This window comes from Stigmatopora argus, chromosome 3 (assembly GCF_051989625.1).
Source record: "Stigmatopora argus isolate UIUO_Sarg chromosome 3, RoL_Sarg_1.0, whole genome shotgun sequence".
Taxonomy (NCBI): Eukaryota; Metazoa; Chordata; class Actinopteri; order Syngnathiformes; family Syngnathidae; genus Stigmatopora; species Stigmatopora argus.
This window is the reverse complement of record NC_135389.1, coordinates 12,986,767-13,000,897: the sequence shown is the minus strand read 5'-3', so window position 1 is coordinate 13,000,897 and position 14,131 is coordinate 12,986,767. Positions and strand designations below refer to the sequence as shown.

The 14,131-nt window shown below is 40.0% G+C and overlaps 2 protein-coding genes and 1 long non-coding RNA gene across 6 annotated transcripts; all 3 read left to right on the top strand.

The window, feature by feature from the left end:
* Positions 1 to 21: 21 nt before the first annotated feature.
* On the top strand, positions 22 to 4,371 carry edc3 (enhancer of mRNA decapping 3 homolog (S. cerevisiae)). 2 transcript variants are annotated; one of them, XM_077595988.1, is made up of 7 exons: positions 22 to 164; positions 487 to 652; positions 718 to 935; positions 1,011 to 1,355; positions 1,442 to 1,595; positions 2,495 to 2,712; positions 2,784 to 4,371. In XM_077595988.1, exons 2-7 carry the CDS (start codon positions 489 to 491, stop codon positions 3,116 to 3,118), a joined length of 1,434 nt encoding a protein of 477 aa, XP_077452114.1. In that variant the 5' UTR covers positions 22 to 164; positions 487 to 488; the 3' UTR covers positions 3,119 to 4,371. The 2 variants fall into 2 exon arrangements, with proteins under 2 accessions (XP_077452114.1, XP_077452113.1); XM_077595987.1 differs by having other exon boundaries at positions 34 to 164; positions 483 to 652.
* Positions 4,372 to 5,025: 654 nt separating this feature from the next.
* On the top strand, positions 5,026 to 11,606 carry LOC144071790 (tyrosine-protein kinase CSK-like). 2 transcript variants are annotated; one of them, XM_077597196.1, is made up of 13 exons: positions 5,026 to 5,332; positions 6,577 to 6,652; positions 7,147 to 7,260; positions 7,336 to 7,442; positions 7,903 to 8,122; positions 8,563 to 8,656; positions 8,748 to 8,813; positions 8,950 to 9,049; positions 9,627 to 9,717; positions 9,789 to 9,862; positions 9,944 to 10,139; positions 10,234 to 10,320; positions 10,736 to 11,606. In XM_077597196.1, exons 2-13 carry the CDS (start codon positions 6,644 to 6,646, stop codon positions 10,928 to 10,930), a joined length of 1,353 nt encoding a protein of 450 aa, XP_077453322.1. In that variant the 5' UTR covers positions 5,026 to 5,332; positions 6,577 to 6,643; the 3' UTR covers positions 10,931 to 11,606. The 2 variants fall into 2 exon arrangements, with proteins under 2 accessions (XP_077453322.1, XP_077453323.1); XM_077597197.1 differs by lacking the exon at positions 6,577 to 6,652.
* A 655-nt stretch (positions 11,607 to 12,261) lies between these two features.
* Positions 12,262 to 13,882, top strand: LOC144071622 (uncharacterized). Of its 2 annotated transcripts, none has more exons than XR_013299681.1 (4): positions 12,262 to 12,319; positions 12,615 to 12,844; positions 13,618 to 13,705; positions 13,791 to 13,882. It is a non-coding gene; the product is annotated as an uncharacterized LOC144071622 (long non-coding RNA). The 2 variants fall into 2 exon arrangements; XR_013299682.1 differs by having other exon boundaries at positions 12,615 to 12,852.
* Positions 13,883 to 14,131: the final 249 nt, after the last annotated feature.

Genomic DNA, 14,131 nt, shown 5'->3' with positions numbered 1-14,131 from the left:
ACATTGATTGATGTGGTGAAAACAATCAGACTTCATTCCCTTGATTTAGCAACGTGCGTATGGGAAATGGTGGCATTTTATTTTGGAATTGTACCAGAAACCGGAACTCGTCACCCAGATGCGAGCAGAGAGTGTTAGCAAACCATTCAGCAACCACACTTAAGGTAATAGTTTCTAACTCCTTCAATTGAAGCTCTTAAATTAGCAGTTTCTTTGCGTTTTTGACGACTATTCCGTGCGTTTACTTTCAAAATGGGCACGCTACATGTTTAATTCTTCTTTTATGCTCACTGCGCTCGTTCACGAGAAAGACTACCTTAAGCTAACGTTAGCATTTTAGCTCTGCTTGGTCGTGATTGTCAGCACACTGGGATTAGCGTTTTTCACCCAATTTAATCCCATTTGGTTAGTCACTACGGTTCGACTGTGGAATGTTTTCGTCGTTCATTGTGTCATTTTATGAAGTTCACGCGTGAAATTAGACAGGCATGGCTGCGGATTGGCTGGGAAGTTTGGTGTCAATCAATTGTGGGTCATCACTTGGAGTCTATCAGGGAGAGGTCTCATCAGTGGACCAGTCTTGCCAAACCATCTCACTTAGACAACCTTTCCACAATGGTGTCAAGTGCCCAGTTCCAGAGGTCACATTCAGGTAACGTGTGGGATTACGATATTTGGAATGAATTCAGATCTACAAGGATGTCAACTCTGTTGCAGTGCCATAGACATAAAGGACCTCAAGATCTTAGAAATAAGAAATGGAAACGCTCAGATCAGCACTTCATTTTCCACTAAAACGAGCAGTGCCCCGGTCGCGGTACCAAAAGGTGATTCTCGGACTGTGGAGATTGTCAACTCGCCACAACACTGCTCCAAAAGTTTTGGAGACCGCCATCTAGATGTTCCAAAGGGCTTCAGGCGGCGACACAACTCTTGTAAATTTTAAATGCGACCGAAACGCAACTTTTTGTCAAAAAAACAATTGATTTTATTTGCCAATTTTGCGGCAGGGTCATCAAGCAGTCGAGGTGCAAACCAAGCCACCCCCAAAAAGAACGGTCTGAAAAACGGTAACAACCAGATGAGGCAAAGGGACGACGAGTGCTTCGGAGATGGCATGGACGACGGCCTGGACGCGGATTTTGATTTTGAAGGAAACTTGGCTCTGTTCGACAAAGCGGCCGTGTTTTCAGAGATTGACACGTCAGAGCGACGAAATGGGGCCAGGTCACGGGGTACGCCTTACGAGCAGACGCCCTCGCGATACCGCCACGACGAAAACATCATCGAGGGCAAACCTGTAGTGTACAGGCAGATAACCGTACCCCAACCTGGAACCAAAGAATACTGCACTGGTACGGGTTTTTCGTAATGCCACAGAACGAATGCGGCCATTACATAAGTATTAGTTGATTAATTATTTTTTTGTGCTTCTTAACAGACTCAGGATTGGTTGTACCAAGTATAACTTATGAACTGCACCGGCGTCTACTGTCAGTCGCTGAGCGATACGGTCTCACGTTGGAGCGACGGCTTGAAATGACCGGTGTGTGTGCGAGTCAAATGGCTCTCACGCTGCTCGGTGGGCCCAACAGGTGAGCTTTGAAGTCCTGCTATCGTGGATTTCATACCTGTCACCTCGTACGTTTTCCCATATTTTATACGTTTTTTTTTCCAATTGTCTACGCCACCTGTGTCAAAGTGGCGGCCCGGGGGTCAAATCTGGCCCGCCGCATCATTTTGGGTGGCCCGGGAAATCATGAGTGCCGACTTTCTGTTTTAAGATCAAATTAAAATGAAGAGTATAGAAGTATATTAAATTTCCTGATTTTCCCACTTTTAAATCAATAATTGTAATTTTTTAATCATTTTTTTCAGTTTTTAGTTCAAAAATCATTTTGTAAAATCTAAAAATATATTTAAAAAAAGCTAAAATAAACATTGTTTTAGATCTATAAATAAACTGAATATTCAGGGCTTTTAATCCAGTTCTTTTAATCCATTTATAAAAAAAATATCTAAATGTTATATCTAAAATGGTCCGGCCCACATGAAATCGAGTTGACGTTAACGCGGCCTGCGTGCCAACCCGAGTCTGACACCCCTGGTCTACGCCGTCTAACAACTTTTGTACAGGATTTTTTTTTTTTAAGTCAGACAGTGACATCCACACAATCCTGAATTTAGTGCATACATAAGGGCACTCCGTTCACTTTGAGGAACATTTTAGACTTTTTAGTGTGCATGGTTTATTATGACTTAATAAGGGGAATTGCAATCATTAATAAGGGTTGCGATTGGCCGAGGTTGACAGGTATGGAATTTTTTACACGCCTGATAGAATTTTGTTAAAGACTAATAAAAAATGAAGGATCACTACTCACACATTCATAACTATTGAAATTAACTAGCAAAATTGTAGGAAGGTTGCTTTTTTATGTAGAGATCTAGTCCTTAAAATGTGAAAAGACTCATTTGTTTTGTGTTCTTCTAGATTCACGCCAAAGAATCTCCACCAACGTCCCACAGTGGCGTTGTTGTGCGGTCCGCACGTGCAGGGGGCTCAGGGGATCAGCTGCGGTCGTCACCTGGCCAATCACGAAGTGGAGGTGGTCCTGTTCCTTCCCAACGTGGGCAAAATGCTCGATTCGGTCACCAGCGAGCTCACACTTTTTGTCAAAACAGGCGGGAAGCTCGTGTCCAATGTCAAAGGTGAGCACGTTTTTTTTCCCCCAGAAAACTTATTTAGGATGCCTTCATGTTCTCGTTTTCTGGTTGCTCAGACTTGCCAGACACACCCGTGGATCTCATCATCAACTGCCTGGACTGCCACGGGAACACCTTCCTGGTGGATCAGCCCTGGTACCACGCGGCCGCAGACTGGGCCAACCAAAACCGGGCCCCCGTGCTGAGTTTAGATCCCCCAGTTTGTGGACAGGGACAGGCAGTGGAAGCCAAGTGGTCCCTCTCCCTTTGCCTCCCTCTTCCCCTCGGGGAGGGGGCCGGCAGGGTTTACCTTTGCGACATTGGCGTCCCCCGCCAGGTCTTCCAGGAGGTGGGCATCAAGTACCTTTCGCCTTTCGGGTGCAAATTTGTTATCCCGCTGCACTCGGCTTAAAAGGGACGGACCACCCAGACAGCGCAAGATTATTGTATTCCTCACTTTCAAATCTTGGGCAGTTTCTTCAGTAGTTTACAAGTTACAGAATTTATTTTTAAGTTGTGAGTGTGGTCTCTCCTACATTCCTCACGGCAACCATCGTTTAATGCGTTAGTCGTCCAAGCCAATTGTAGCGAAAGATTTTTGTGTCAACAATTTGAGATTATTCAGATAATATAGTAAAACTTTAAGAGGCTACAGTAATGATGTAGATACATTGAACCTTATATCGCATCTTTAATATTCGGAAGAGGAGCCTATTTAGAAATAAGTTGATATGTTATGTTAAATCCTGTTGGACAATCTTGAACATTTTGATGTAAATCCCATTGGGATTGAACATTATTTACACCTTTACATCATCACTCATAAATTCATTGAACATGGCAGCTCCTTAAAAAAGGATATTAGTCTCCAATTGGCCAGATTCTTTTCCATGCTAACGTCGATTGTGATGCTAAGGGTTTTGGTTTAATGACAAAGCATGCCTTTAGTTGATCCCTTGTTGTAGTATTGTCTGAGGTCAAGTTTGGAAAAAAATTCAATGTTTTCCTGAGTTTTATGTACGTGGTACCCTTAAATTTATGACAGAATAAGGCGAGATCCCTGTCAAAATGCATGCCAAACATTCTTGATTAATAACTATAATGACCTTAAAATTAATTGTTTTAGCTAATTGGGACATTGTTTTCTCGTTACTACTAACTATTTTATTGAAGGTCGAGCTAAGCCGATACTGTGAAAAAAAAATTCAGGTTTGAAGAGTTCTGGTTTGCGTTGCACTAGAGGCAGAGAACAGAGAAATAAGCGCATTCTTCATTTTGGGACCAGATTCATTTGTGCAGGATGCAATGTGTTAAAAAAACATTGACAATTTTGTTGTTGTAATTTTCAGTTCATTTTTAGTTACACTTTGTTGTATTCCTGTATGAGTGTGTTACATATGATGAGCCCAGTCTGATGGTTCATCCAACATTACTGAATGTTGACATTGTGAATGGCTCTTCTGCTGTAATTGGGACTTTCTCGTTTGTTTCTCAGAGATTCCATGAAGCTGTTTGGTAACATTTGTACTTGTTTTATCACATTTGTGGCGATTGTTTGCATTTCAACAAACACTCAACCCAGGTACCTATTTTTGGTCATTGTTTTCGAATGTTTGAAATGTCTGCGGTCTGAAAGAATTAAAAAGATTGGCCTTTTTTGTTTAACCTTTTCGCTTGAGTCTCTTGTTCAAATTATAAAAGTGGGCTGAGTTCATTCACTGCCTTTTATGGGCAGAGATGTGCAGTTTATTTTAACTGGAGGGTCCAATGCAGTTTAAAATGATGAGATGTTTATTGAGGCAGGTTTTTAAAAGTGGAGTGACTAGTACTTGCCAGATTCCTAATTTAAAGAAAGAAGCACAACCCAAATGCCTTTTATATCTATCAATGTAGGCTGATCATAACTAGTCCAGTTTGGCAAGTTTTGCCCTGCACAACATATCACAATGTAAGAAAGTTACATTACTACATCCAGTTACCGTTTAGGTAAAATTTGAAACTTGGTTTGGCTGAATGAATGGTCCCAATGCTAACATAGTACTTTGATTTGACCAGAATTGGCAGTGCTACATATAGGACATATAGGCTACTGTCAATGGATCTCCAATGGTCAGATCTGTTCAATGTAATTAAATTGTATAATAAATATACTTTCATGCAGTTAATAAACGTTCAAAAGATTCAAAAACACTTCTTAATTGAGCTCACAATCTCGTTTCCCGGCCTTTGCCCAATCCAATATGGCGGCCGCTTTGACGTGTTTCTTCCACGTAAGTGCTGCAAGAAGGTGCGCATGCGTAATGCAAAATCAAGGTGCGGTAGTAAGAACTTATTAGAAGCTGTTGGCGTTGTGTGTGACACGTAAAACAATTCCTTTCCCATTTCTAGTGTAATTTAGCAGTATCGTAGTAATTTTAGTTTCACTTGGCCTTGTTTCTGAAGACGTCTGCCGTGGGCTTTGGGGACCCCTGTAACTTTTTCATGGTTATTTTCCTTATTTCTGGGCTTCGATTTGTTTGGTCTTCGTTTGCCCGTGTGATAAAGCCCGTTCATGCCGGGATGAAAACGAATTATAGGCAGTATAAAAATCTATATTCCAGCTGCAGCCACTTTGACCTGCATTCAGGTACAGTAAATATCTATTTTATTGCCTTGGTGGTGGTTTTTGTTTTTTATTTTAATCAGTCTGGCCTTATCATCTGCTTAAATCATAGCTCACGTGAAATTAATGTAAATACCCAAGCACACTATTATTACTATAACATTATACTACTCACACCCTTTTCCAAATATATGCAACACCCAAGATTTGAAAAACATTGTGTTCCTTTTTTTATGTGTTTGAAACAACATCTTCAATAAAATGGGGGATGTACAAGCAGGTGGAAAATTGGAATGGAAACCTCTCTTCCTAAAGTACAGTGAGAAAGTAACATGGTCGTACCAAGCATACAATACTTATAATTATAATATTGTTGCACACAATGGAAGTAAACATTACCCGTGTGCCCTAGATAATAGTTTCATGTTGAAAAACCAGTTTAACTGCAACAACAGAAGACCACTGCTTACTGGACAAAATGTGAAGCATTCTGGATTTAAAGCACCCCTGCTCACTTTGTAATAAATAAGCTTAAATGGTTAATTAATTTGATCAAGCAGTCACTAATGATTTGTTCTTTAAATGGGAGAAAGAGTGCAATGTAACAAAAAAAAACAAAAAGAAGAGAAACCTTGTCGCAGGAATGCAGAGATACTTGAGGGAAAGCTTGGTAAGAACTGGAAAGTTCACTTGCTGTATGTTCCAATAAGTGAGTGAATCTCTATCTCTTTGTCAACGGAAGGCGTTAGCACGTATTCCATGCACAACAGCATATCCGCTGTCTTGTTGACAAAATGATTATATGTATAGATGGCTGCTTTCTTGGCATAAAATCTAAGATTGCATTTCCAGTTGGGCCACTGTTTCACAATACACAATAGTTGTTCTGTCTGTAGCCTCAAAACTATTGCCATTTACCCCCTGAAAAACTGCTCCAAACCATTTTTTATTCATTGCTATTATTTGGCTGGATGTATTTTTTCATTTTTATTAACTACGTAGGGTGTGTTCATACTTTGTGTCCGCCATATCCTTCCCATGGAAACTTTGCCCTCCAATAGCGTGTCATAATTCTTAATACCTGACCTATTGTCTGTCTGTCACGGAAACTCGTCACATTCCAGAATTGCTATTCTGATGCGTGCTTGTACCGTCATCTGCTTGAAAAACTCTCTCTCAATCTTCAAAAACACTTCTTCTTCACTGCGACTGACTGCGAGGGCTGGCATTTATTGTAAAATTGACCATTGTCCCCATTATTTCGTCAGATGTGTCCTCTGGGTGAGATGTTTTCAGTCAGAAGACGTCACCTGTGAGGGGATTTGGACTGTCAACATGGCAAAGGTGCAATTGAGTTTTACCTTTGTCAGATCCACTAAGACAGTGGTTCCCAAACTAACTTACCTGACGCCCCCCTTCTTGCTTCCAGTAGACCCGCACACCCCCCCCCCCCCCCCTCCCACTTCCTCTTTTGCTCATGTGAACTTATTTTATTTTATTGCATTTATTTCTTAGCATTGTTCAGGAAAACAGATCTCTGTTAATAGAAAACGGGTTGGACCGTTGGAGTGACTGCTATAATCATATTTTGCATGTATTTAATGGCAGATATTTGTTCTTTGATTTTATTATTCTTATAATCTATTTAAACATTTTTTTAGCAGATGACTTCACGCCCCCCTTGAATTCTCTTTACGCCTCCCTAGGGGGGCACGCCCCCCAGTTTGGGAACAACCAGTTCTTAGTGACTAAGAATTGTGTATAAGCTTTTTTTCTGGTTACATGAAAAATTGTTCAACTGTGAGTTGGCTTAATCCCACTTTTTGAATTCTTCATAGACTCCATGGCCCAAAGGCTCCAAGTGTGTGGGACGATTGCAGTTTAAAGCTTCATTAGAATGTCACCTTCCCTTTAATGAAGGAGAAATGTTGACCATCATTAACGCCACAGAGGTAGAAAATACAAGTTTTATTTTTGCTTGGACGACACAGCTGCTTCTTTTCATCGCTGACACATTTTTTTTACAGGATCCGCAGTGGTACATAGCTAAAAATAACAATGGTCGTCAAGGAGCCGTTCCCACCAACCACATTCAAAAATTAGTGAAAAGTGAAAGCCAGCTGAATCTTATGCCGTGAGTGCTCAATTATGGTTTTTTTTTCGATTGCTTGTTCAAGGTAAACAGGATTACTTAGACTGCAACTCAACTTTCACTCCTTCCTCTAAAATAATGTACAATATGATGATCTGCATTGCCAGAACAACAAAAACTGTCTATGGACATCTTTCATGTCTATTGTCATAATCCCCAAAAATAGACCTGTTCCTGCATTGCAGATATTGGACAGTAGATAGCGCCGATTTGCGTTGACTTGCAAACTTTGATTCTGTATTCTGTAGTTGTAGCACCACCAATCGGCCTGAAAATGTCAAGATTTTGACAAAAAGTTAGTTCAAAAATAAAGTGAGTGGGACGAAAACTGTAATAATTGGCGTATTATTATTATTTTTAAAAAATATCTTTGCATATGACATGAACTATATTGGATAGAGGACATTTTTCTCCTTTTAGACCTTCCTGGTTCTTATTACAGGTGGTTTCATGGCAAAATAACACGAGTTGAGGCCGAGAGCTTGCTGTCTCCACCGGAGAAGGGCCTTTTCTTAGTAAGAGAGAGCAACAACTATCCAGGAGACTACACGCTGTGTTTGAGCACCGACAACATGGTGGAGCACTACCACATCATATACCGCGACGGCAAACTCACTATTGATGGGGAGCAATATTTTGACAACCTCATCCAACTGGTCGAGGTACCGTATTGAGTTTTTCAATCTATTAATTCCACTCATCATACTTGTCAACCTCGGACTTGCAATTCCCCTTATTAAGCAATAAAAAAAAACGTACAAATGCAACGTGACACTTATTTACTCACATTGGGCACACTTAAAAGTCCAACATTTTCTCCAAAGATGCCCAATCAATATGCACTAAATTCAGGATTCTGTAGATGTCGCTGTATGACGCTGACAGCTTAACTGTCTGGGTACATTGCTTGCTGACGCGCTATATTTATATATTTATATATTTATATATGAAGAGGTGGATGCGTTAAAAACTTAATTTAAAAAGTACCGTCAAAATGTTGTAATATGGCGTACACAATAGTAAATGATTAAAAAAAGTACAAGTTGACAGGTATGACTTATTCATTGCCTGTCAAAATCTTTTGTTTTTTCCATTTCCAAAGCACTACAAAACCAATGCCGATGGGCTGTGCACTAGTCTCGTCAAACCAAAGTTGGAGCAGAAGACTGTGGATGTCCAAGAAGAGTTTTTGAGAGGTAAGGTTGACTCGAGTGCTCTGTCTTCACGGCGACTTCCCATGACCATGTTGTGGTTGCGACATCCCTCTTGTCTTTGACTTCCAAACAGGTGGCTGGGTGAAGGACAGGCAAGACCTCCAGTTGCAGAAGACCATCGGACAGGGAGAGTTTGGAGGCAAGTAGTTACACGACTGTTTCCACCCCAATGGTTGTGTTTCAGCAGCAGGCAGGAAGACAAAATGGGGTGTTTTTACTTGTTTATTTTGACATTTTTAGCTCACAAAGACATCACTAATTTATCGTGTTTGCAGAGGTCATGTTGGCTTACTACCAAGGAAACGAAGTTGCTGTGAAGTGTCTTAAAAATAATACTACTGCCCAGGCCTTTATCGCAGAGGCATCTGTCATGATGTGAGTAAGACAAAATACCTAACCTAACCATTATTCTACCATGTGTCTAATCTGTCTATTGGTTTATTTTTGCGGTTAAACTAAAGAAAACATATCAAATTGTAGGGCTGCTTCTTTTGAAGAGGTCATTGGGTGTGCCCTGTTATGTCGTATTTGTTTTGATTTGAATGTATGACAATGTTTTTCGGTACAAAATGCGCTTCACAAACACCTAGCGAAGAGATCAGAGATTTTTGATAGTCATTTCACTTCCTTTTAGGTGGATTTAAAATTTTGTCACTGCACTGCAACTTTTGTTGTTGATAATGTAATAATGATTGTGATGGCATGTAGTATAATTGTTTGTAGTATTTAGTTAAACCCACTTCTAATCAATAAGCATCATAGAATCAGAATACCGTATATATTCATGTACATATGCGAACTTTGCCTCAGTTTTTTGGTACAAAATCTAGCGCGTTATACTCAAATAAATACGGCAGATACAATTTCTATTGCCCTCACTGAGTATTGGTCATATTAAATGATTTTGAATACAAAAAAAGTCTAAACTCTGATTCACCGCTACCTGCTAAAGGAAATTAAGACACGAGAACTTGGTGCAACTGCTTGGCGTGATTGCAGAGGAGGACGGCACTTTGTACATAATCACTGAATACATGAGAAACGTGAGTGTCCTCGTCATTCGCTGTCAACATCATGAGTACTTGCCTTGATGGCCTTGCTTTTTTTCCCTCAGGGTACCTTGGTGGACTACCTACGTTCCAGAGGACGGGCTGTCCTGACGAGTGTGGCGCTTACTGATTTCACCCTGTGTGTCCTTCGTACTTTGTACATCTGCTTTAATCAACTGCAATGCGATTAATCAACTTGAACTATTTTCCTTTGGCGCAGGCACGTCTGCGAGGCCATGGTGTATTTGGAATCCAGTAACTTTGTCCACCGGGACCTCGCGGCCCGGAACATTCTGTTGTCGGAAGACCTCGTGGCCAAAGTCAGCGACTTTGGTTTGACCAAGGAGGTGTCCTCCCTTCAGGATACTCATAAACTCCCCGTGAAGTGGACATCACCAGAAGCTCTCAGAGAAAAGGTAGACTTTTTTTTTTACAGTGGTGAATAACTTTGTTTTATTCAGAAAATAGTACTTCCAATCATTTTCAGAACTCCGCTCTTTCCCACTACAGAATTTTTCCACTAAATCAGATGTTTGGAGCTATGGTGTTTTGCTTTGGGAGATTTTCTCATTTGGTCGAATGCCTTACCCCAAAGTTGTAAGTATCCAAGTTACGACAGGAGAAAACATTGACTCAATGATTATTATCCGAGGAGACGTGCAATACTGTTCAAAATGATGGTTTTAGTAAGAGTAGTGAAAAGATCCTGACAACGACAGTAATCTCTCATAAAAAAAACACCAGTGTTCATTCAAGTCTTGTATCGTTATGGTGATATATCGCGATATTTAGTATCCCAATAAGTTATTTTGTGCTCCCGCTAAGACGTTTTGAAAACATGTCAGTGTTAAAAAAAAAAAAACCTGGTTGCTTTTCCGCTAGAACACTGCAATTGAAAAAGTCCAATTCGTTTGGACTGGAAAAATGAATTGTTCATTTGCCCCTAACCTTAATCTTTAATTTTCATATGTTGAAAACTAGCTTTAGCCTTAACACTTTCTCTGCTATGTAGAAATTAAAGGATGTGGGCACTCTTTTGGAGCGGGGTTACCAGATGCCTGCGCCAGACGGGTGCCCTACAGAAGTCTATGATGTCATGACAAACTGCTGGCATTTGGACCCGGATTCTCGACCAACTTTTCAATCTTTGAAACAGTCGCTACTGCAAATCAAGCACAAGCTCCGAAAACAAGGCACACCACTCTGACAAAACATTTTCTCCTTCCAGCGGTTTGTGGAAATCTTACTTCACTATCATTGGACCATTCGAACAACATTGTACACTGCAACATTATTCAATGTTGCTTAAGCCCCATGAGCCCTAATTGTGGTCCCGTTTGCCAAATTTTATTTGTTTATGATGCCTACAATTTTTCTGTCTAAAGGTCTAAGTCTGTTAATTTTTAACTTTTTTTCTTTCTTTAGCAATATAATGTAAATAAACCTCAGGTAAGTTTTATTAAGTGCTCATACATGCAGATTTGTCAGGCATCCAATAAGTGTTAAATATTGGATATGTCATTTGTTACCTGATGCTGAAGAGCATTACGAACACAAATGCAACCAGTCAAGGCAGTATAATTTTAAGCCTGATTGTCTGACATTTGCAACTAAAAAAATGTAACTTCCATTTTGTGCATTTTTTTTATTTGTATATTTTAATGCCGAGCCCAAAATGAATGACATTCATGCCCGTGAGTGACTGTGAAAATCATTGTGAAATGTCTTTCTGGTTTTAGTATTACTATTATTATTATTTTTTTATGAAACATTCCGCTATTGTAAAAGGAAATTGTGTGTGTTTTTAAGTTGACATGCTTTTGACAACTCATTACTGATATTACTATTACTATATTTACTAATAAAATAGAAGTATATGTTAACTTCTGCCCGATAGCGTGAAGGTTATTCTTTCATTCATTCATTTTCTATACTGCTTGTCCCCACTAGGATCGCAGGGGGTGCTGGAGCCTAACTCAGCTGACTTTGGGCACCAGGCGGTGGCCAGCCAATCGCAGGGCACAAGGAGACGGACAACCAATCATACCTAGAAAAAAATTAGAGTGCTCAACCAACCTACCGTCCATGTTTTGGGATGTGGGAGGAAACCGGAGTACCCGGAGAAAATCCACGCAAGCCCAGGGAGAACATGCAAACTCCACACAGGAAGGTCTGGACCTGGAATCTAACCCTCGATCTCTGAAATGTGAGGCCCACGCGCTAACCACTCGCCGCCAAGGTTATTCTGGAGAACTAAAATAACTGCAATACAAATTAACACAAACAGTTAAAAATATTTTGGTTCAAGCTAATGGAGGAGGATTTTTCTCCATCATCCTCCGGTATTTACCACCCACAATTGTATCACACTTTCTTTCCTCATGCCAAATATATTTTGCTTTCACTTTGTAGCTGCAGTGTTTTTTTTTTAAAGCTCACACCCAAGAAAGTGTTGTCACATTGGAGGAGACTCGTGTTTCAGGATTTGATGTCAACGCGTCAGATTTGAGCCCCCTAACCCTTAGACCCCTGCCCTAAGGCAATGGAGAAGCACTTTTAAAATAAATAGTGTCATCTAGCCGAGACTGCACTCAAGGTGAGGATAAATTGGTTCAGAAGATGAATGAATGTATGAATGAACATGGAAGAATGTATGAATGAACATGGAAGAGGCAGTGAGTGTTATGTTTACGCCTGCTTATGGGACAGATAGAGTCCCTAGTGTTTAGTGATGATGTAACTTCTGACATGAATAAATAGAGGTAAACTGTATTTTCCTTTGCTCTTATTGAGTAAAATGCAACAAAGGATAGAAAGACCTTTCTCAATACAGTTGAATAATGACTCCAAGGCGGTTCAGAAAATGACATGAGACACATACTGTTTTATAGCATCAAGACTACAAAAATCACGGCTACTCTACGTCATCTAAGTTGGAAAAACAAACAACCTAGTCGAGTGCGGTAAGCAAGCCACCATCTTTCCACATTCAATATGGCGGGACAATCTGGGCGTGGTTACGCCTATTGTCGACGGAAGTGCGTAAATTATGCACATGCGCAGTGTCTTGCCCTTTCGATCGGCCATTTCTATGATGATGACCGACTAGCACGCCAGCGAGGTAAGTCGGTGAGCAATTTACTGGCCTAAATACATTTTTATCACGCTACCGGGAGAATTTTTAGGAATCAATTGAGCCCAAAACGCCAACAAATGTGTTAGTTTAATGCCAGGTTAAATACACCGGTGATAATTTAAGTTTGGGCTCCGGCTGTGTGCCGCATGTGACAAGCTATCTTAGCAGTAGCATTAGCGTCACGACAACGCTTTCCATTTGACCACGTCAAGCGTCGTCTTAATGTTAATAGTAAGAGATCTAGTCCGTTTTCTCCATTGTCGAGTCGTGTAGAAAGACTTTTAATTGATTCAAACAAAGCCGAGATATAAACGGACAGTTTGCTGGGTAAAGGCTCACTCAAACGACTTAGTTGTATGTACTAATAGTTTTCACTGCGAGTACTAAACATCCGTTTCCAAATTGTAATTGTTCTGTTTTCACACTAAAAATCATTTGTACAAAAATGGTTAAGCCAACTTTCTCCTAGCTCCTATCGTCAGTCTGTATATTTAATCGCCTTGTCTGGACAAGGGAAAATAGCACGTAACACTAATTTATTTACATTCTTTATCTTGATCGTTGATTCAATTTCTTGTAAGATTTCTCTTCCTGTATTAGTTGTTTGGCAACTCCCAAATAGCTTTGTTAAATGAAGTTTTCCCTGTTTAGCATCGTCTTTTCGTCAAGGTAAAACTAGATTTAACAACAAAAATGTAAGCCTATCTGTTGAATCTCCAGTGTCTATATATGCTAACTTTTTTTGTTGTTGCACACAGGTCCATGTCCAGACTTTGGAGGGTCTCCAAGTGATCTTCCTTGCAGATGATGTGGTGTCTCTGAATTCTGCTGGCAGTCTTCTGAGAGGTTAGTTTATTGTATTGTAGAATATCCCAAGTATTCATCCAGATCTATTTTATTGACTAAGTTGTAATTTACTTCCCTCTCTTAGGTGAAGTCCAGAGTTCTCTGGCTCATGATGGCCAGATCCTCAGGGTAAGGAGGATCTTTTATTTTTTTTAAATCAGAAATTTCAATAAGAGATTTTAGTTTCGATTGTCTTTGTTAAAACACTTGGAGAAAAAAAAGACCCAAGACCCTTAATGGTCTTTTTTTTCCCTTTTAATTTTTGGTGTTATATTTTTAAATAGAATATTGACTTAGGAAAAAAATAAAAGTGTCAATTTTTTTTGTCTACTGGTGAAGCCTGGCCATGCAAATGTGTACCTTTCAATAAAAACTTTAAAATGTCATGTTACGTGTATTTTTCTTCATAACTAGCAACAAAAAAAT